This window comes from Propithecus coquereli, unplaced genomic scaffold (assembly GCF_000956105.1).
Source record: "Propithecus coquereli isolate 6110/MARCELLA unplaced genomic scaffold, Pcoq_1.0 Scaffold53, whole genome shotgun sequence".
In the NCBI taxonomy this organism is placed as follows: Eukaryota; Metazoa; Chordata; class Mammalia; order Primates; family Indriidae; genus Propithecus; species Propithecus coquereli.
This window is the reverse complement of record NW_012151174.1, coordinates 579,621-602,243: the sequence shown is the minus strand read 5'-3', so window position 1 is coordinate 602,243 and position 22,623 is coordinate 579,621. Positions and strand designations below refer to the sequence as shown.

General features: G+C 44.9%; 2 protein-coding genes across 2 annotated transcripts in view; both read right to left on the bottom strand.

Moving 5' to 3' along the window:
* Positions 1–591: 591 nt before the first annotated feature.
* On the bottom strand, positions 592–9,725 carry LOC105820536 (cytochrome P450 2G1). Its single transcript, XM_012657027.1, has 9 exons — positions 9,546–9,725; positions 8,793–8,955; positions 7,039–7,188; positions 5,615–5,775; positions 4,919–5,095; positions 4,033–4,174; positions 2,256–2,443; positions 1,996–2,137; positions 592–874 (listed from the first exon to the last, which is right to left on the bottom strand). Exons 1-9 carry the CDS (start codon positions 9,723–9,725, stop codon positions 693–695), a joined length of 1,485 nt encoding a protein of 494 aa, XP_012512481.1. The 3' UTR covers positions 592–692.
* Positions 9,726–14,167: 4,442 nt separating this feature from the next.
* LOC105820600 (cytochrome P450 2B6-like) overlaps positions 14,168–22,623 on the bottom strand; it is a 19,597-nt gene continuing 11,141 nt past the window's right edge. Inside the window, exons 5-9 of the mRNA XM_012657122.1 lie at positions 18,949–19,125; positions 18,266–18,407; positions 16,215–16,402; positions 15,890–16,031; positions 14,168–14,406 (exon numbers count right to left, since the gene is read on the bottom strand). Of these exons, the coding sequence (XP_012512576.1) occupies positions 14,216–14,406; positions 15,890–16,031; positions 16,215–16,402; positions 18,266–18,407; positions 18,949–19,125 (840 nt within the window). The 3' untranslated portion in view covers positions 14,168–14,215. The remainder of the gene's footprint in view (positions 14,407–15,889; positions 16,032–16,214; positions 16,403–18,265; positions 18,408–18,948; positions 19,126–22,623) is intronic.

Genomic DNA, 22,623 nt, shown 5'->3' with positions numbered 1-22,623 from the left:
CAGATACACTGGTCTGCTTGTGGATTCCTGAACATGCAGCCTCCTGCCTTATGACTCTGCCATTTTTAATCATTCAGACATGATGGTGGGGAAAGGTAATAAGTCAACAAGAGGGATGAGGCTGGATATTTCATGGGGTTGCCCAACCAGAGGGAAATAAGTGGGCTGGCAGAAAAGACAATTAATAACAAGGAAGTAAAAAAGGCCATTTCAAGTTGTTTGCTGTGCCCCACGTAGGTGTCACACACCATGTACAATAAACTCGCCACACTCAACAGTCTTGAGTTCTTTGTTGACTTTTAAAGGCGGCTGGGGGGTGAAGATGAGAATCAAAGAGAAAGGACTGTCGATTACATTTTGGTCAATATCAGGGCACACACAAAAAGGGACAATCATAAAGATGTAGAATCTGCAAGCATTTGGTGCAGACAGAAACAGGCAGAGGTGGTCAAGTGAACATGAAACCTGCAGGCTAAGGTGGAAATCTTGGACAGGGCACTGCTTTTCTACTGGCTGTAGAAGATATACAGATGCATATTTTCAGATGACCCTAGTTGCCTGTGGTCCCATGACAGTAAAAACAGTGCCTTCTTGTAGGGATGTTGTGAGAATTGGCCTGGTGAGGAGGATGGGTGCGCCTCATGCTAGCAAAGCCATTCTTTGACGTTCCTTTCTCGCCCAGCAGGGGGCGCTCAGCGGACCAGCAGACAAAGCTCATAGGTCGGGGGAATGTTGCCAAAGCCAGAGACCATGGGAGTGACGTCGATGTCGGCGGGCGGCACTAGCGGACGTAGAGAGAAGTTCTGAAGGATGGAGGTGAAGTAGAGGAAGAGTTCCATGCGCGCCATGGACTCGCCCAGACAGATGCGCTTTCCTGTGGCCACAAGGGAGGGCAAAAGGGCACGTCACACCTGGACAGGTAACAGGGCTGTAGGAGCACCTGGATTGACCACCCCACTGAGCCTCAGCAGCATCTCCAGGGTCGTGATTGTACCCACTTTATAAGGGGTTGTTGGAAAGGCTTAGTAGGTTCCTGTATTTAGTACTCAGCTAGGACCTGCCACTTGTAGAGACTCAACAGGTGGCGGCTGCTTCTCTGATGGCTGGGATTCCCTCCCATTCCAAGATGGACTGGTTCTAAGAGATCCATGGGTTTCCAGCTTGTGTTCATTTCAATTCCTCAAAGGTTTATTGAATGCCTAACAGGTGTCAGACACCGGTGAGAAAAAAAAAGTGGAAGCTCATACTTAAATAATGCTTACTTTTTGTAAGGCACCTGTCCAATTGTTTGGAGAGATTAATCTCCATTTCACAAATGGGGAGCTGAAGTAACTCACCCAAGGCGCCACTGTTTGTACATGGTGGAGTGATGTCCACTTTCCCAGCCACTGCCCTGACTACAGGTTCTAAATGATGCACATTTGAATGCCATTGTGCCAAGATTTTATGCTGTAGGTGGGCAAACCATTGTCTGTAGGGTGAATCTGTCCTGCTGCTTGTGTTTATACTGCCTGCAAACTAGAAACGCTTCTTGCATTTTAAAAGGGTTGGGGGAAAAATCAAAAGAAGAGTAACATTTTGTGATATGCAAAAGCTAAATGAAATTCTAATTTCAGCATCCATAAATAAAGTTTTTGTGGCTCACACACATGCTTATTCATTTAAATATCGTTTGTGGCTGCTTTCATAGTAAAATGGCAAAAGCGAGTAGTTCAGATGGGGACCATCTGGCTAGAAAAACTGAAAATATTTTTTATTTGATCCTTAACGGAAAGTTTGCTGGCCCCCTGTTTAGTGCTATTCCTGGTCTAATATTTTTTTTCTAATTATCAGAGTCAATGCTTCTAATATTCCCTGATTCTATGATAAAATTTTATGATTATGTGATACAGACTTCAATTTCCCATTTTGAGTTGAACTTCAAATACAGACCAATTGCTGGAGGGTGGACCTAGCGCACACCTGGGGACAGGGGAGCTACACATAGAAACCTACCAGAGGCAAAAGGTACAAAGGCTTCATTCTTCTTGAAGCGGCCCTGCCCATCCAGGAAGTGTTGAGGATAGAAGGCATCTGGGTATTGAAAGTATTTGGGGTCTTTGAGGACTGAACCAAGCAGGGGAAATACGTCTGTGCCCTGGGGTGAAAATGGGGACAGTTAGGAGAAATCAGTGTTGGACTCTGGGAGTAGGGATCCAGGAGGAAAGAGGGGTGCAGTGGAGGGTGAAGGGGCGGCAATGAGGGTGCAACCCCACCTTGGGCAGAAGGTAGCCTCGGAAATGAGTGTCCCGGGTGACGTTGTGAGGAACACCCATGGGCACGATGTCTGTCAGTCTCTGTATCTCATGGATCACGGCGTCCGTGTAGGGCATCTTGACCCGGTCATTCACGCTTGGGATCCGGTGTGGTCCAATCACCCGGTCAATCTCTTCATGGATCTTGGCTGGAAGAATAGAGCAGAGAAGAACACAGGAAAGCACAGGAGGTGTTTTTGTTAGAGAAGCCAGGGCAGATAATGCATTTCTATCTCCAGCAGAAAGTGAGCTCTGAGGCTCAGGCCATGTGTATTTGGATTGCCTCTGTCTACTTTACAGTGGACACATTAGCAGTGCTCAGTAAGTACTCATCAAACATCAAACCAGCTAGGATGTTTGGTCTTTACTTGAAAGCACAGAGGTGTCACGGAAGGCTAATGAGCAGGGGAGTGTTCTAGGCCCAGCTGGGCTTTCATAGACAGATTTTTGACAAAGTGGGAAAGAGGCATGCTAGGTAACTAGACCAGAATTGAAGCAAATAACAGTCATGTGACAGAGATGAAGCACACCATTGGTGGAATTACCCCTATCTGCACTTCATGGATGAGTGACCTTGGGGCAAATAACTTCACCTTTTGGGCCTCTGTTTCTCCATCTTCAAAATGGGTGTGATGGTCTGACAAGATCACAGAGTGGTAAGCATTACATAAAGTCCAGTATGCAAGAACTTAGGACTGTGCCTGGCATATTGACCAATAAATATTTGATTATTTAGATCAGTAAAAGACAACTTGGACAGTGGAGGTGAGACTAGAAACGTTTGAGTGGAAACGCATTACTCTCTTATCTGTACCAGGAGAAATCCTTTGGCTTGTTTTGAACTGCATTAATAGGAAACGGGGCTATAACTGGGAATTTTCCTTAAGCAAGTAATGAGTTCCTCATTAGCAGAGCTGCCAACCAGACCAGATTATAATTTGTGGCCTTCTATTTGTATTTTGGCAGTGTGGTCGGCTCAGTAGTGGCCATCAAAGATATCCATCTCCTAATCTCTGGAATGTTACATCGATAAGGATCACAAAAGGACAAAAGAGACTTTGCAGATGACATTAAATGAAGGATCTTGAGATGAAGACATTATCCTGGGTTATCCAGCTTGGCCCTGTGTATAATCATGTGTGCCTGCGTAAGACAGAGGCAGGAGGGTCAGAGTTAGAAAAGGAGATGTGACAATAGAAGCAAAGAGAGTTTTGAAGATGCCATGCTACAAGCTTTGAAGATGGAGAAAAGAGTCATGAATTTTGGAATACAAGGAATACAATTTTGGAATACAAGCTCTAAGCACTGGGACAGACAAGGAATCAGATTACACCTTGGTTTCAGCCTAGTGAAAGCCTATTTGAACGTCTGAACCTCACAACTGTAAGGTAGTAATAAATCTGTGTTGTTTTTAAACTGCTAAATTTATGGTAATTTGTTACATTAGCCACAGGAAACAAATACAGACAACAAGTAGGAGATTAAATTAAATGGCCTCCCAAACCTGACCAGACTGTAATTTGAGGAGAAGGATCATATTTGATGTTGGCAGTACAGTCAGCTAAATGATGGCCATTGGTTAGAAATGAGCTCGTTAGTTAGAGATTTCGAGATTCCATATCCTGAGGTTCTAAAGGGTGACCAGTCGAAGGCTGTGGGATTCTAAATTTTCAAGATTATGTCTTCCTTCTATTGAGAGTGGGAGGTACCAGATAGGCAGGCTGGGGTGGACACTCACCTTCCACCTCCGGGTGCTTCATTATCAGCAAGAATCCATAGCGTAGCGTAGAGCTCACAGTCTCTGTGCCAGCAAAGAAGAGGTTCAGAGTGGTGAGGACCAAGTTCCTGAGGTTGAATTCTGTGTGGGGATTGTTTTTATCCTGAAAGTGAGGGGGATAGTAAATAGAATCACTCTCTTCTGTCTTTATTTTCTTATTTTCTCCCTGGGTATACGGAAGCATTGATGAATAAACAAAGTGAGTGTCTGGGAGAAGCAATAATCCAAGCAAAGGTTCTCAGGCGGGAGCACGCCTGGTGTGTTAGAGGAACGGCAAGGCAGAGGACAGTGGGCTGGAGTGGAGTGAACAACAGGAAGAAAGAGAGGAGTTTGGGGACATTAGCATATATAATTTTAAACTTCCAAGTGCTAATGTTCTATAACATAAAAATATAAATTTATAAAACTTTAAGAATCGAGGATACACAAGTATTAAGTTTCTAAATTTCTACATCTCTAAGACTTTAAACTTTTAAGTTTAAACTCTTAAGTTTAAAGACTTTAAATTTCTAAGTTTCAACTCTTAAGTTTAAAGACTTTAAACTTCTAAGTTTTCCAAATTCCAAGACCCTAAAGACTACAGTTGTAAGTCTTTTGACACATATGATGAGAAGGGTGTAAGATTTAAAGTTTCTATTTTCCTAAAATTTCTAGATTCAAAGTTTATTTTAAAGGTAAAAGAATTTATACTTTTACAGTTTCTATATATGTCATCTGCAGATAAAAGGAAACCATGAGAAATAATAACTTGTTTTTTTGTCCCCCGCATTTGTAGGTGGGTTTAAAGTGGCAGGCTCTAGAGATTGAGGAGGTGAGAAGAAAGGATTAGGGGAAGGGGAGGAGGTACCTGGTGCATCTTGATGAGGAAGCAGTCAATGAAGTCCCGTGGGTCTTGGGGGTCAAGGGATGCTTCATTGATCTTGACCCTGGAGGCAACGAAATCCTTGAGCTCCTCTATTATGTAGTAGATACGATTGTGTCTTCCTGGCAAATATTGCATGATTCCAGAGTACATGTCATATAGCTGTGGGGCAACAGGCAAAAGGGATTTGTCAATGATCAGCACCAGGGGCTGAGTGAAATCAGACAGCTGAGCTCAACACCCAGTGCTGGGTCTAAGAATTGGGTGAGTCCCTTTTGCTTCTTGGACACGCAGTCATATTAATGCAGTAGTTCTCCCTTACATAGTTTCACTTTCCATCATTTCATTTACCTGCAATCAACTATGGTCTGAAAATACTACATACAATAAGATATTTTGAGATAAAGAGAGAAAGAGCAGCACGTAACTTTTATTAGACTATGTTATAATTTATAAATTAAACTTTACCATAGATATGCACGTTCAGGAAAAACTTAGTATATAGAGAGTTTGATACTATCTGCGGTTTCAGGCATCCACTATCTTGAAACATATCCCTTGGGGATTAGCGGGGAACTACTGTACATGCCTCCCAGGGTTGTCGGGAGGACTGAGTGGGGTATAAGCAGGTGCTTGGTTAACTGGGGTTGGAGGCATGGGCAGAGATGGCTAGGTGGACACCTGTGCCCAGGGCGTACTCATCTCGACGAAAGCCGTGTTGATCATCTGCAGCAGATTCAGGAACTGCTTGTCCTCATAGTCGAAGCGACTTCCAAAGACAACAGAACTGATAACATTGGAGGCTGTGCGGCTCAGGAAGAAGGTGGGTTCAATGGGGGCACCTGGGTGATGGAGATTGTCTATGTTGGAGGCAATGATTATAAATAAGGGGAGTGGAATCATTCATTCATGGATTTGAGTCCCATGTCTATTGCTTACCAGCATGTGTGAGTTACTTCATTTTTGTTTTGAGTCTAGATTTCCCAATCTGCAAATTGGGAATTACTTCATTGGTTCATGAGGATTCATCGTAATTATCCACGTAAAATGTTTAGCACAGTGCCTGGCGTGTGGTAAGAAGCACTTAAGAAATACTGGTAGAGTTTAATAATAATAATAATTATTATTATTACTTAAATGTATTGGTTTTGGAGAGTCATGTATTTGTGGAAAGAAGTGGTAGTAACGGACACATTAAAAAAAAAAGAATTCCTGAATTCTGTCTAGCTCTACCAGTGATTCCATCTGGAACGATGAACATGTTCACAAATATACAATTTTAAAAATAATTTCTGGGAGTACATGGACATTTGAAGCCTTTATATTCACCCTTGCAATCATCCATGGAGCTTAGGTGAGGAACCTCTGATTTAGAGAAATGTATCTCTATTTCTACTTCTTATCTATTTATCTCTGCATTTCTCAGCCTCTGTGTCTTTTCTCTGTAGACCTCAGTGTTTCCAGACCTTATTGTTTTCTATGTTACGTATATTGCCTTTGCCCCACCCGAGTCAGAGCTTCCAGCGTGTCCTTCCCCCAGATGGTGTGCACCGCATCCATTAGGTGTGAATATACCCATCCCCTCCTCCTCTCTCCCATCTGCCCGACACTGACCTTATTTTTGGTGGAACTGGATTCCTTTAAAAATATAATGAAATGATTATAGAGTTTCATATTTGTAAGATGGAAAACTTCTAAAGATTTGTTTCACAACAATGTGGCTATACTTAACACTACTGAACTGTATGTTTAGAAATGGTGAAGATGGTAAATTTTATGTTATGTGGTTTTTTACCACAATAAAAACCATATAAATATAATGAAATTTGATCCTATCTCCAGCAAAGGTCACAAAATCTGTACACGCTATCAGGAGCTCACAGATGCCCTGAGATCCATTGATTAAAGTGTCTGGACAACTGGTCTCTAGGGGTCTTCCATATTAACTTCTAACATGGTACCTGGCCAGAAATCACAGTGAATCCTTAATATTTTCCATCCTCCCCCATTCCAGGGCTTTCTCCCACCCAGGCCCATCTTCTCATGACTGAGCTTTCCATAACGACCCAGTCACCTAGTGTCCGCCCGCTTGTGGGCCACCATACCCTTGGTCTTCCGGAATTCCTCCAGTAGGTAGCCGGCCTCCTCCTGGATCCGTTCCTCAATGCTCCGCTTTCCCATCCCGAAGTCCCGAAGGATGGTCAGAGAGAAACGTCGGAGAATCCTCCAGCGATCTCCATTGGCCATAACTACACCTGCCATGATCTCAGTGTCAGGCTTCTGCCTCCCCTCCCCTTTCTGTGTTCAACTCCATGCTAGACAATGATGAGGACAGATTGTGAAAGCTCTAGACTGTTGTCAAGGAAACCCCTCCCAATCTTCCAGGCTCAATGAAGAGAGGAGATCAAAGAAAGTTCTTACAGGAAAGAGAGCTGGAACTGGATAAATAAATAAATGCATGGAAGGCAGAAGGAACTATGGATAGAATGCATATAGAATACTCCATAATGGGATACTAATTTTATTTTCTATACACCACTTCAATTCTCTAGATACATGTATGTACATGTACACAGAAGCTCACTCTTGTATATGAATATATCCATACAAAAGGAGTTACCATGTAGCAAGAAATATTTAGAAATTACCAAGTGTAAGGACTAATGAGAGTCTCATTCTGATGCATTAAAATTTAATGGAAATTTAATGAAATTGTTTTCATTAATTGATCAATAGCAGAAAGAGTTTATGACTGGAATGACGGATGGATGGTTAGATAGATGAAAGAGTTAATAGATGGGTGAAGGGTTAATGGATGGATGATTTGAGATACATGAATAATGGTTGGAAGGATCGATGGACAGAAAGATTAATATATGTATGAATGATGGAAGGGTTAATGAATGGATGGATGGATGGATAAATAGAAAGTTGATTGATTCACGTATAGATAATTGAGCAAAAGCTGTTTGTGTAGAAAGAATAATAAACAGACCAGGCATGGTGGCTCATGCCTATAATCCTAGCACTCTGGGAGGCCAATGCGGGAGGATCGCTAGAGGTCAAGAGATTGAGACCAGCCTGAGCAAGAGCAAGACCCCATCTCTACTAAAAAATAGAAAGAAATGATCTGGACAGCTAAAAAAAAATATATATATATATATATATAAATTAGCCAGGCACAGCAGTGGTGCATGCCTGTAGTCCCAGCTACTCGGGAGGCTGAGGCAGAAGGATTGCTTGAGCCCAGGAGCCTGAGGTTGCCGTGAGCTAGGCTGACGCCATGGCACTCTAGCCTGGGCAACAAAGCAATACTCTGTCTCAAAAAAAAAAAAAGAATAATAAATGAATTTATGGATCGATGGACATAAGGAAGAGAAGGCACAGGGATAGATAGATGGAAGGATGGAAAGAATGGGGTGCGACTGTTTGGAACTGAAGGATGTGGGCAGTTAGAAATGGATGCATTGGAGAAAGGGATCTACTTAAATGGAGGAGGCAGAGACCTATGGGTTAGGCATGTGTATGTGTGTAAGAAGATGAGAAGTAATGTTGGCTATGAGGGCTTCAGCAGATACATAATCACTCAGTAATCCATTAAAACCATGAATAGAAATGACCCAGAAAACACTCTAGAGTCAGATGACGGGGGTTCAATATAAAGTGGTCCTACCACTTACTGTGTGACATAACCTAACCGTTCTTACCCTCCGCTTTTTCATTTACAAAATCAGTACAATATTAATAGCTCTCTGAAAGGAGTTGATGCAATAATTCATGTAAAGTCATTATCAAAGAACTTGGAACATAAGGAATACGTTATAATCAGCTTGTTTTGATTGTTGTTGTTGCTACCTACCATGACCTTGGAAGTTTCGGTCTACTGAAGCCAAGTTTCCACGGCCACTGAACTCATCTGCTTGGTCTACCAGGGCTTCCTTCACTGCTTCATGTCCACATAAAACAACTATTGGCCGGGGTCCCATGTACACAGTGAACACAGGGCCGTATTTCTCTCTGAGCTGGGAGTGAAGGAAGACACAAGAGGAGGGGATTAATTGGAATACCAGGTGTAGACTAATCAAGGATTTTAGAGGATAATGATTTTACAGGGATACAAATGTGGGAAGAATAATGAATACAGTTAAACCCTGGGCTTGGAAGGACTATTGGGAAAAAGGTATAGAAATCTTTGCTCCTGTGGTCTTGGGCAAGAACCTGCCCCTTACCACAAGACTTAGTTCCCTCATCTGTAATATAATAAACCCGCATTAGAAGAATTCTGAGAGCCATGCTTCTCTCTCTGAAATGCTAAATTTCTAGAATCTTAAGATTTCATAACACTAAGTCAGAAATTTCTAAGACAACCTGAGTCCAAGAGTCCTTGTGTATAAAAATATGATGTACTGTGATTCCAAAGTCCTGAGATTTTGAAAGTCTTATTTTGATGCCCTAGGAACTTGTGTTTCCAAAATTTTAGGTTTCTGGAATTCTAGAATTATAAGGTTTGGAAAGTCTGTGTTTCCAAGAGTCTATTTTGAAGAAGTTATAAGGTTCTATGTGTATCGGGCTATAGCATTAGTTACTTCTCGCCCTATGTGAGGGGACTCACCTTCAGGAAAGACTGAAAGGTGGCATCAGTGCGAACTTGTAGCAGGTTCCCCAGGAAAGGTATTGGTGTGGGGCCTGGGGGCAGCTTTCCTCCCTTGTTGTTTCGTTTCCAGGCAATGAGGATGATGAGGCAAGACAAGCAGAGTCCCAGAAAGATGGTGAAGCCCGCTCCCAGCTCCATGGTGGTGCCAGGCCAAGAAGTTGTATCCTGGGCACCAGATCCTGCCTAAATAGGTTCTGGGAAATCAGCTTATACAGAAATCTGAACACCCTCGGATTCAAATTTTCCAGGCACAGACACCATCAGGGAAGAGATTGCCTTTTCTGGCGGGTGATTATATAATGTATAATCTCCTGGCTGAATAAAGGTAAATTGAATTCGCACAGGGAAATCCACTGGGGCCATTCCCCTTTCTTTGTATTTCCAGTCTCCCAGTTGTTCTCCCGCAGCTTAACTTATGATTCAGCATTTCTTGGTGGGGTGCAAGAGGCAGTTGAATATCTTTTTAGGCTATTGAGTTTAGGGTTCAGACAATCTGGGCATAAGTTTCAGCTCCATCTTCTCTTCACCGGGCAAATCACTTAACCTCTCGGCCTGTTTCCCGATCTATCAGATAGAGTAACCATATTGCTTTAGAAAGTCTTGATAGACAACACGGAAGACTTTTGGTTCATCCTTTAATTAGAAATGACCCTGATTAATCAGTTTTTTAAATTTTAAATTTTTAATTGACACATAATAACTGTGCATATTTGTGGGTACAGTATGATTTTCTTTTCTTCTTTTTTGAGACAAGGTCTCACTCTATGGCTGTGCTAGGGTGCAGTGGCATAGTTATAGCTCACTGCAACCTCTAACTCCTAGGCTCAAGCAATCCTCCTGCCTCAGCCTCCTGAGTAGCTGGGACAACAGGTGCATGCTGTCACACCTGACTGATCTTTCTATTTTTTTGTAGAGATGGGGTCTCACTCTTGCTCGGGCTGGTCTCAAACGCCTGGCCTCTCAAAGTATTAGGATTACAGTCATTAGCCACCTAGCCCAGCCACTGTATGATGTCTTGATACATGTATACAATGTATAACAACCAAATTAGGATAATTAGCATATTCATCACATGAGACATTTATCATTTCTTTGTGGTGAGAACATTCAAAATCCTCTCTTGTAGCTATGTCTTAGATCTGCTGCTAGGATGTCTTTCTTGGGGTACAGACCCAAGTTTAGGCTGCCTCCTTTGACTTTCTCAGCTTCTGCCTCCCCTCCCATTCTGATCCCTCCAACACTCCCTCCTCCTTATACCCGTTCAGGACCCATCTCTTAACTACCCTCCGGTGGCATGTGTGAGGTGGTGGTGGTGGTTTGTGAGTCTGGTCTTCATATGGAGACAGGAAGGGAGAGAGAAAGTATCCTTACCCAGGTGACGGAGGCAGTGATCTGATCTCTCCACCTAATCTAGGAAGAATGGAGCTGGGGGAGGCATCTATGAGGCCAGGTTGACGGATTGAGGAAAAAGGAGAGGGCTAAGAAGGGTGAGAAGGGAGGAAATGTTCCTTCCTGGCCTCTTCCTTATCCATCACCCTGCCCCTCTGGAATTACATCAATTACATAATCATCAAAAAAAATTATATAATCATCTCCACCTTACTCTTCCCCACAGGCAGAGAGCCAGAAGGGGAGGTATTTGGGCAAACAGCTTAATCTTTATAACCACCTATGAAGAGCATCTGAGAGGGGAGGTCTGGCCCCATCATTCCAGAGCCTTCCAGATAGGAAGTCAGAGGCTGAGGAATGCCTTCCTTCTGTTCACCCAACAGTGGGGGAAACAAAAGCAGGGCGACCTTGTACATGAATGTTCATAGCAGCCTTGTTCACAATAACCAGCAGGTGAAAGAAGCCAAGTGTCCGCCAACAGGTGAATGAATACACACAATGGGTCTATCCATCCTTTGGAATATTATCCAGCCATAAAGAGGAGTGAAGTACTGACACCTGCTCCAATGTGAATGAACCTTGAACACACTGTGCTAAGTGAAAGAAACCAGACACAGAGGTCACGTGATTCCATTTATATTTCATGTATTCCATTTAAAGGAAACTAACAGAATAGGTAAATCTATAGAGACAAAGCATACTAGTGGTTGCCAGGGGCCAGACGGAAGGGAGAGGAACGGTTACAGGGTTTCCTTGTGGGGTGATAAAGTGTCTTGAAATTAAACGAAGGCTATGGTCGCCCAGTATCATGAATAGCTACTTGTGCTGCCTCACTTTTGCACACTTTAAAATGGATAATGATTATTTTATGTTATGTCATTTTGCCTACAAAAAAAAAAAAAAGCAAGGCAGCTCAGATATCCATGTGGCTCCAAAATAAATTTATTTTGATTTCATTGATTTCAGAGATAACAGAGATCAGAGAGGTAACAGAGATATTTTGGAGTCACACAGCACAAAGGTTGAGGGCTAGACTGACCCTTTCAACTCAACAAAGGAAAGAAGGGTGGGTGTGGAGGGTGTGTATGGGGATGAGGGAGTGAAGCAAAGTACCTGGTTCTGCTGCTGATGTCCTGTGTAACTCTGAGTCTAAATATTTTCCTTACTTGAGCCTCAGTTTCTCTAATTGCTAATTAGGGTGGTTACACTAAGTTATGGAAGGTATTTCTAGTCCCTGAAACCCTAAGGTTTTATCCTTGGTCAACTGTGAAGGCCATGTGGGGATGAATCGAGACTACAGCAGGCTGGATGGAGGAGAGACCAGAGAAAGGACTTCCCACAGTGGAGAGTCAGCAGGGAGCAGCTCAGAGGGGCTCTGCAGATTCATTCCGTGCAGAGGCTGCAGCTGAATGGAAGGAGCCTGAGGGAGTCTGCATCCTTCTCCCCCTCTCCACAGGGGCAGGAAGCAGAGCTGGAACACGGGGGCAGGGGTGGGTACAGAGGGGAGTAGGATCTTCCCCAACTCTTTCACCTGGGTCCTCAGGTTGATGTCTCTGGAGCTCTGGAGCAGCCCAAGGAGAAGTTCTGTGGCATCTCAAGAAGAGGAAGAGCTCAAAGGAGGCCAAAATGTTTTCCAGGAATGGCAGAGGTGGCCCTGGGAGTGAGGCAGCCCCAGGCCCAGAGTAGCAAGAGGCCAATGGGGACAATGTGGAGTGAGAAGGCTGAGGACACCATGGCCCTAATATCACGCACCTTCCATCCTGCTGTCCCTCTTAAAGGGCGAGTTGTTCTGTTTGTTGTTTCATTTCTGTGGTTGGAGGGGGAAGGTGTACCAGGAGTTGGCAGAGCTCCTGCTAACTCTGCAGAGGCTACAGGGAGCCCAAAGGCAGCAGATGTTGCAGAAGCCAAAAAGTTAGTGCCTCAGGGTTACGTTCCAAAGCCAGCTTCCCTCGGGCCACTGGTTGGTGAGGAGTCTTCTGGGCAATGCCTTTACGCTTACAGAACCTCCCTCAAGGAAGGGTGGTGGTACCAGCTGCTGGAATGTGTGGAGTCCAGATTCAGAGTGGTTCCACTACTAGGGTAGCTGTCAGGCATTTTGGTCAAAGGGTGGCATTGCAGCATGAGGGGTCAAGAGTAGCTGGCAGGCAGAACTGGGGCATTCTGTGGCCTTTGGGGACAGGAATTTATTCTGGGTATCAGAAGGGAGACATGGAGCAGATGTGGCCTGACGGAGGAGACCTGGCTCCATTTGGGATGGGTTTGGGGGCGTGGCTGACGTATTCATTCACTCACTCACTCACTCCTCAGTGGATGTTTGGAACACTTGTCATGTGCCTCACACTGCTCCAGGTGCTGAGATACAGCGAGGAACAAGACAACGTGTTGGCCCTTCACAGAGTTGACACCAAGGTGAGGGAGAAATACGGACCAAAAGTCCTTGCAGAACAATCTCAAGGGACTTGACAATAAATGAATCCCCCACAAAACAGCCCAGATCACCTCTTGACCCAGGGAGGTCAGGCTTTAGATGTTTATTTGATTCTCAGGAGACTTGAAAGGATATCACACGGCTCAGGTGACATGGGCTGAAGAGGCCCTTTTAAAGCAGGAAGAAATAAGTAGCGGCAGCAGAGAGTGAGGAAGAGGGAGGACTTGGGCAGGTATGACTGCGGTCCCCAACATGGATGAGCTCGAAAATATTGCTCGAAGTGAGAGAACAGACACAAAACATCACGCACTGCGTCATGCCATTTATAGGAAATATCCAGAATAGGTAAGTCCACAGGAACAGAAAGCAGATTGGAGTTTTCTGGGGGCCAGTGGGGAATAGGTAACGGGTGTGACTGCTTAATAGGCCTGGGTTGTAGTTTGATCATCCGGGGAAGATGCTAAAAATGTTTGGAACTACGTGCCGCTGGTTGGACAACATTGTGAATGAACATTGCCACAACGTCTCACATTGTAAATGGTTAATTTTATCTTATGTGAATTTGCTCTTAATTTAAAAATATGTGTATGAAAAAGAGGGGGCTGTGATGAAGTTTGGGTTCTAGAGCCTGAGTGTGAATCCTGCTCCTCCACTACTAGCGACGTGAGCTCAGACAGCAGACGCTGTGGAGGGGGAAGGACACGGGCTCGCAGCAGGTCTCTCAGAGGCAGGGAGCTGTGGAGGGAGTCAGGGCCATTGTCTTTGGAGGTGGAGACACTTAATGACCCTGGAATCTTTTTACCCCCTTCCCTCAGCCCCTTTGGCGAGGCAGGAAGCGGATCTGGTATTTTGGGGGTATTTTGCCCAGACCACTCTCCTGGGGTGTGAGGTCGATGTCCTCAGGTGCCACGGGGCTGGCCAGGGAGAAGTTCTGGAGGATGGTGGTGAAGAAGAGGAACAATTCCGCCTTGGCAATGCCTTCACCAGGACAAATGCGCTTCCCTGTGGGCACAGAAGGAAGATCACCAGTGTGGGTAGGCCGGTGCACATTCTTTGCCCTGCCGCACTCGTAAGCCCTGACGCTTGTGTCCATTGCAACAGATTTGCATGAGATTGACCTTTAACCTGGAATTCAGGGTGAACTTTTAGGTGGTTCCCAAACCCTCTGAAACTGGGTGCAAATCATTGGGATGATAAGCCACGTTCATTTCTCTAGGAGAGAGTTTGTGTGTGTTTTACCTCTACCTATGTAGGTGTGAGCATATTTCTGACTTCACCTATTTAGTGTTCTTCATTTCTCATACGGGGAGAATGGTATCTATCTATGGGGGCTCTTGTGAGGGTAAAGGAAATGTCTATGAAACTTCTTAGAATAGAAGCCGGCTTGAATTAAGACTCCTCAATGCGTAGTTACTGTCTTGGGTTTGTTTCCGGGAGCATGTGTGGGGTGTGTGTTTCTGGCACTGTGTGTGTGTGTGTCTGTCTCTGGGCTGTCTTCTTACCTCAGCCTGACATCCAGGGACTTCAAGACTTCCCGAAAAATATCCAAATGATATATAAAATCGGAATTGTGATTGGTGCACACGGCCACGGGGATGGGGGTGGTCTATGGTTCCCAGAGCATGTGAAGACCTCGCCCACCTCCCCAGTGCTGGAGGATAAATCCAAACTCCTCCCCCAGCCTTCAAAGCCCTGCCCAGCTGAGCTGTTCACCTTATTTATTTTCCTCTGGAAACTACACCCAAGTCTCCCTTGGCCTTCTTACAGTTTCTCAGATGTGTCATCAGGTTTCTAACTTCAGGCTTTGCCCTGCTGTTTGCTCTTTCTAGAACACTCTTTCCGGTGGCTGATTGGTACCCACCTATGAGCATCTCAGCTTGGAACCCAGCTCCTCAGGAAAGCTCTTCCTCACAGACCCACCAAGATCAGTCAGTGTTTCCTATTTTGTGCTCCCCACACCGCCTTTAGAGCACTTATCATGATTATGATTAATTATGGTAATAATTGCCCCTGTGAGCATTTATTTTTGTGCCAGGCAGTTCTAACCATGTTAAATGCATCAATTCATCTACTCGTATTATTATTTTGTTACTATTTGATGGGTGCCCATCTCCTCTGCAAATTTCCTGGGGCAGGAGCTATGTTTCTATAAGATTTGTTTGATGCATTATCTTCAGCCCCCAGCAGGGCACTGGACTCAGTGTAGTGCTCAGTAGATTTTTTTATTCAAGAAAATGAATTGACTAAAGTTTAGAGAAATTAAAATACTTTCCCAAGGTCCCGCTTGGCAACATGTGCCCTTGGAGCATAATCCCATTCCTGAAGCCCCTTCATAGGGTAGTAGTAAAGATGGAATGGGATCACACAGATAAGCAAATTAGAATATAGTAAGTGCTCAATAAACAAGGACTTATCATTGTTTTTGTCAGGAGGAGCTGGAACCCGCACTCTGGTGTCTTGGAAAGGGATCTCGGGTGCAGCTTACCTAAGGAAAAGGGAATAAAAGCTTCATTCTTCTTCAGTGCACCATTGGCATCCAGAAAGTGGTCAGGGTTGAAGGCATCTGGTTTTTCAAAGTAACGTGGGTCACGGAGAGCAGAGTTCAGGATGGCAAATACTTCAGTGTCCTGAGGGAGGGTCACAAGATCAAAAGATATTCCCGTTCTCTGGCCAAGCAACAAGAAAAAACCCACAAAAGAAAACCAAATACAAGGGGACCCTATTGAGAAAGCAACAAAAAGTTGAGTTTTCTGATGAAGAGAGTCCAGGATGCCCACATGGGAGAGATCCAAGAGCCCCACTGGTCTCACCTTGGGGATGATGTACCCTCGGAAGTGGGTGTCTTTGGTGACCATGTGGGGCAAACCAAGGGGGGAAAGATCTGCGAATCTCTGAATCTCGTGGATGACAGCGTCCGTGTATGGCATTTTGATCCGGTCTTCAAGGGCCGGAGGGCGATGTGTGCCAATCACCTGTTCAATCTCCTTGTGGACTCTCTCTGCACAGAAAAGGAGACCAATGAATCCCATTTCAAAGAGACATCTCCTCATTTCTATGGGCCAATGAGCCAGGAAAATCCTGTGCTAAAGGGTTAAATCATTGATACACCTCAGCGCAATCAGCTTGGGGTGAGGGACCGAGGGAGGAAGCAAAAAGAATTCTTCCCTTCTAGATGTAATGAATGTTATAGATTCTATCGCAACATGCACAGGTACACACACACACACATACCCCACAATTTTACAGGGAATTTCAGATTAAGAACTCTAGGCTACAAACGTGCTGAAACTCTCTGTCTGAGTAGAAAACGAACTAACATGTGTTGTCTGTGTATTATAAGTGGGGCACTGTGTTAGGTTCTCAAGAACATAAGAGTGAAATCAATAGATTAATGCATGAACAACTGGATAAATGAATGAATACATCAATCGATCAATGAATAGATCAATTCATGAATGGAAAGATGGATGAATGAATGAACAAACCACTAAATGGATGTGTATATTCACTTATAAATCAATAGATAGATCGATTACCAAATCACTAGCTAATAGATGGTCCATAAATACATCAATGAATCTAGTATAATAAATCAATAATCATATCAATGGCGAGATAAAGGATTGAAAAAATTAGTGTATTATGAGTAAAGAAATGAATGGGCAGATTGAATGATAAATAAATAAGGAATGAATAAATGAGTGAATTATTTAGTGGATAAATTAAGGAAGGCATGGATGGGTATAGAATGAATTGAAAAACCAATTGATGGAAGGATTAAGGAATGAAACCTCGTTTATAAAAGGATGGGTGGATGCATGCATAATCGAATGAGCCAGTGAATTAATGACACATAGTCCACTCAACATATCACTGTTGCAAAGAATCAACTCGCGGATCAATTAATTCAAAAAAATAAATGATGAAAGTGTATTTCCTTGCATGAGTCACAGATGAAGAAATCAGTGAGTACGCGGGTGAATTAATGACAGATGAAAGGATGGATGGATGAACGGGTAAATCCTTAAGTGATGACACAGAAAGTCAAATATCCCATGTTCTCACCCACACGTGGGTGCTAAAATACCTGTACACATGGATGAAGAGAGTGGAATGATCGACAGTGTAGACTTGGAAGCGTGAGGGAGATGAACAATGAGAAATTAATGGATACAATATACGTTATTTGGGTGATGGATACCCTGAAAGTTCTGACATGACCACTACACAGTCTATGCATGTAAAAAAATTGCACATATACCCCATAAATTTGTAGAAATGAAAAAAATTTAGAATGCCCTCCCCCCTCAAAAAAGTCTTTAATGATGGGGGAAAACACTGGGAGAACCATTTGACAGATTCTGCATGCATCCACGCATCCACCAAAAAAACTCAAATGGAACTGGAGACTGTTCTCCTAAGTGAAGTATCTCAAGAATGGAAAAACAAACACCAGGTGTACTCGCTATTAAAGTGGAAGTAACCCATGAGCCCAGAGGGAAGTAAAACTCAGTGGAAATCAACCGGGGGGAGGGGGAAGAGGGGAGGTGAGGTGAGGGGGGAAAACCCCACCTAATGGGTACAATGAACACTATTTGGGTGACAGGCACACCTACAGCCGGGACTGAAGCATTACAAAGTCTATTTATGAAACCGAAAACATTTATACCCACAAAATACAATGTTTTGAAATTAAAAAAAAAAACAAACATCTGGCTTAGTTGGAGACTGGTCCAAAAGTCTGTAGTGCTTCTGGAATAACAAGCCAATGTCTCCTCTCTCATCCAGGCAGGACAACCCGCCCCACTTCTGCAGCTCAGAGGGAGTCAGAGGACCCCCCAGTTAGCTGTCCCTGGCCCACCTGTGACATCAGGGTGTTTGAGCATGAGCAGGAGGCCGTAGCGGATGGTGCTGCTGGTCGTCTCGGTGCCAGCAAAAAAAAGCGAAAACGTGTTGACAATGAGGTTCTGCTGGTTGAACTCACTGTGTGGGTTGGATTTCTCCTGGGTGCAGAGGGAGAGGAGCAGGGGTCAGGAGAGGCTGTGGCCTCACTGTGCACACGCCAGTGTCTCTGGGTCCCCTCCATCTGTTTCAGGGTCTCTCACTCTGTCAGGCCACCTTTGCTTTTCTCTGTCCCCTGCACGTCGAACCATGTGTGTCTATCTCTGTCTCACTTGGCCTCTCTTTGGCTCTGTCTCCATCTCTCTCCCCATCTCTGATGTATCTCTCTGTTTTGTCTCCCAGTCTCCTTCTGCCTCTGTGGGTCATTTTTCCTGTTGCTGTAATTTTGTCCCTTGCCCCAATTTTCTTCCTCACCTTTATCTCACTCTGTCTCTCTCTCCCTGCTGACTTTCTCCTCCCTGCTTTCTTCTTCCTTTCACTTCATCTTTCTTTCCCTTCTGCATCTCCTCCCCTCCTTTTTACTACTCCCCCCATTTCTCTGCATCCCTCCTCCCTTCCCCTTCCTGGTTTTCGTGGACCACTCTTGCCTCCCAGTCTTGCCCTCCCTCCCTTCCCCTCTGCTTTCCCTCTCCCACACCCCACTTTTTCCATGCGCAGCAGATAGGCATCTATGAGGTCCCGGGGGACACTGGGGTCCAGGGTTTCCCGGTGCTTTTCCACACTGCGGCCAATGAAGGCACTGATTTCCTGCAGGTTTTTGAAGACCTGCCTCTGTGGGCCAGGAAAGAACTTCAGGAATTCAGGGAAGAGCTCAAACAGCTGCAAGAAAGAGGGGCAGTGAGGTCAGCCTGGGGCACGTGACAGGGAGAAGGCAACCCTCCCACATCCCAAATCCTCCACGGAGAACCTCTCAGTCTCTGTGTCTGTTTCTGTCTCCTTCTCTCTCTCAGCCCCGCGCTCACTGACCCCATGTCTCCTTTGATCTGTTCTCCTATGTTATCTCTTTTTGCTTCTTGCTCCCTTATCCTTGGTCTCTGCCACACCTCCCTGACTGTCTCCTCTCTCCCTCTCTTTATCTCTCTGTCTCCCTTTCTTATCATCTCTCTGTGCCTCTCATTGTCTACCTAAGCCTGTACCTTTGCTTTTCTCCTTCTGTTCTCTGCTTCCTCCCCTCTCCTCGTCTCCCTCACTGTGTCTGGCCTTGATAAAATGATGGTGACACAAGATGAACCTGTCAATCACTCAGGAGTATTTATTTATTTTGGGGCATATTTCTATTGTTTTATCTGATGATAAATGGAAAACCTAACAATGCAAAAATGTATATCATAAGATGTAAAATTCCTTCTTAATCCCTCCCTCTAGAGATAACCATTGTTAAGTGTTGGTGGATCTCTGTCCAGACCTTCCTCTCTCCATGGTTCTCCAAGGGAGGAGAACATTGGAATCCCCTGTGGGGTTTGATGCAAGTACTCCCTGGGGACCCCATCCCAGCCTTTCAGATCAGACCCTCCAGTAGGAAGTGCTGGGAATCCACATTTGTGACACTCCCACATGGGAATTGGACACACAGCTGGTCAAGAACTATAGCTACACCTCCTGTTCTGCATGGGTTAGTATTGTTAAACTTAATATGCAGTAGGAAAAGTTCCAGGGTAGCCAATCAGAGAAGCTTTATTATTTGTTTTAAAAGAGCAGCATGAGGAATTCAAGATGGTGGATGAGAAAAACCACCAGCCAGAGTGTCTCTGCAAAAAAGACAGATTTCGGAAGAAAATGACAAAAAATAAACAAGTAGACAAATATAGATCGGATGAGGGTCAGAAAGAAGGGTGCCTGAAACTACAGGTGACTCCATCGGAAGAAGTTGTGGAGGAGATCTGGAAGGAGAAAGGCCCCCAGGAGGCTTGGAGACCAGCGACAAGGGTAGGTGGAGCAGTTAACTTTCCCCTCCCTTGCATCTCGGACTGCTGGTCGGCTCCTGAGTGGTTGGAGAGACCTGCCAACACTAGCCCAGAGATGGCTGCCACCAGTGAGCGGCGAGCCTTTTGAGGACAGGGCAAAAGCCTCCCATCTCCCTCAGGGCACCTTCCTGCACTCAGACTGGAGCCGATCGGCAGATGCCATATTGCTTCATTCTCTCCTTCCCCTTCCCTACACATGGCTGCCCAGAGAGACAATTTAGCTATGACGTGGAGGCATCTCCAAGGAATGGGACGTTTCCTTTTGGGGCCCTACAGCAGACTGAGGAGTACTCAGAATTTGAGCTCCCTACCTGCCAGCCCTCCCAGGTGCTGCTAGCCTGGTGACTCCAGGAGAACGGGGCAAATCCCGAGGTGGAGAGACATCGACCCAGCTTGGGCACCCCGTGGGTGACCCGAGACCAGCACTCCTCTCCCTGGCAGGGTCAGGGATTGATCTCCAGGGCCCAGGGGACAGGCCTTCAGACCAGATCCCATACAACCAGGTCTTGATCGCATTGAGCCGGGGCACAGAAGGGGTATTTATGAAGGAGCCTACTGAGGTGTGTGTGCCTTCAGGGGCAGATCGGCGGGCTTGAGGGGCAGCCCTCCTCCCATAGGAAGGCCCTGTGCCCAGCCCAGGCCACGATCCTGGGCAGGGAACCTCCCAGCCCGAATCACAAGCAGGGGAAATCCACTGGCTTGAGGTCCTACCTGCTGGCAGAGGCCCAGGAGAAACCACAGAAGAGGGGAAGGTGGAAAGGAGTGAGGCTTGCTCCCGACTGCAGGTCTCAGACAACCCCACTCCCACACACAGACTTTTTGGCTGAGTGAGGCCATTTCAGCCCCTCCTTGGCAGCTTTGCCAAGAAACAGAGAACAGATCTTTCCTCCTGCTAACACCATTTGTGGAACTTGAGGGCAGGCTTACCCAGTCCAGCTTCACCCAGACTCACACCTGGACCTTCCCCCACTTAGCTGGAGAATAAGGACACACCTGGAAGTCTCAGGGCCCCACTCACCACCCAAAGCACAAGAGTGCCTCTCCAGAGCAACAAGAGCTGGTTATAGGACCCCAGAGCAGCACTGTAAGCTGCTCCTCCCAGCAAGCACCACTTACTAACAGGGAGGTCATTCTGCAAACCCTTTTACTGCATCTACTGACTCATCATAAAGGGTGTGGTCGAATCTCACCCACAAACACCACCTACTGGCACAGGGACTAAATAGGGCGTGTCATTATCCAAACAAAAATCTAAAGGCAACAACTGGTCCACATGGGAAGGAACCAGCGAAAGAACTCTGGAAGTATGAAGAATCAAACAGAAAACAGCCCCAAAGAGGAACACCAGCTCTCTAGCAATGAATATTAACCAAATTCAGAACACTAAAGTGACAGAAGAAGAATTTGGAACATGGATTGTAAGAAAACTCAATGATATGCAGGAAAAAACGGATGACCAACACAAAGAAACCACAAAAAAATCCAGGACTTGGAAGAAAAATTCAATAAAGAAATTGAAATATTAAAGAAAAATCAAACTGAACTCCTGGAAATGAAGAATTTATTCAAGGAACTACAAAACACAGTGGAACACCTCAAGAACAGGGTAGATCAAACAGAAGAAAGAATCTCAGGGATTGAAGATAACACCTTTCAATTAAATGAGTCAGTCACAGAGATAGAGCAGAGAAAGAAGAGACAAGAGCAAAGCCTACAAGAAATGTGGGATTATGTGAAGAAGCATAACGTGAGAGTTATGGCCATCCCTGATGATGAAGAAGAAAAGACGGAAAGGTTGGATAAGGTATTTGAGGATATAATAGAGGAAAATTTCCCAGGCCTTGCTAAAAATCTAGATATCAGGTACAAGAACCTCAGAGGACCCCTGGGAGATTCAATGTAAATAGGAAGACACCACGACATGTAGTCATCAGACTGACCAAAATATCCACTAAAGAGGCCCTTCTCTGAGCTGTAAGGCGAAAGAAACAAGTAACATACAAAGGTAAGCCGATCAGAATAACTCCAGACTTGTCAACTGAAACCCTACAAGCAAGTAGAGACGGGGGCCCCATTCTCACTCTTCTGAAACAGAATAATGCCTAGCCTAGAATCTTGTACCCTGAAAAACTAAGTTTTATATACAAAGGAGACATAAAGACATTCTCAGATCAGCAAAGACTGAGGAAATTCACCAGGACAAGACCAGCTGTCCAAGAACTACTTAAAACAGACTTACACATGGATCAGCACAATAAACACTCACAAATGTAAAACCACTCAAACACTAAAGATCAAAGGCCAGATACCATAATGGCTCAAGGGAGAAAACAAAACAACAAAGTTGAACCCA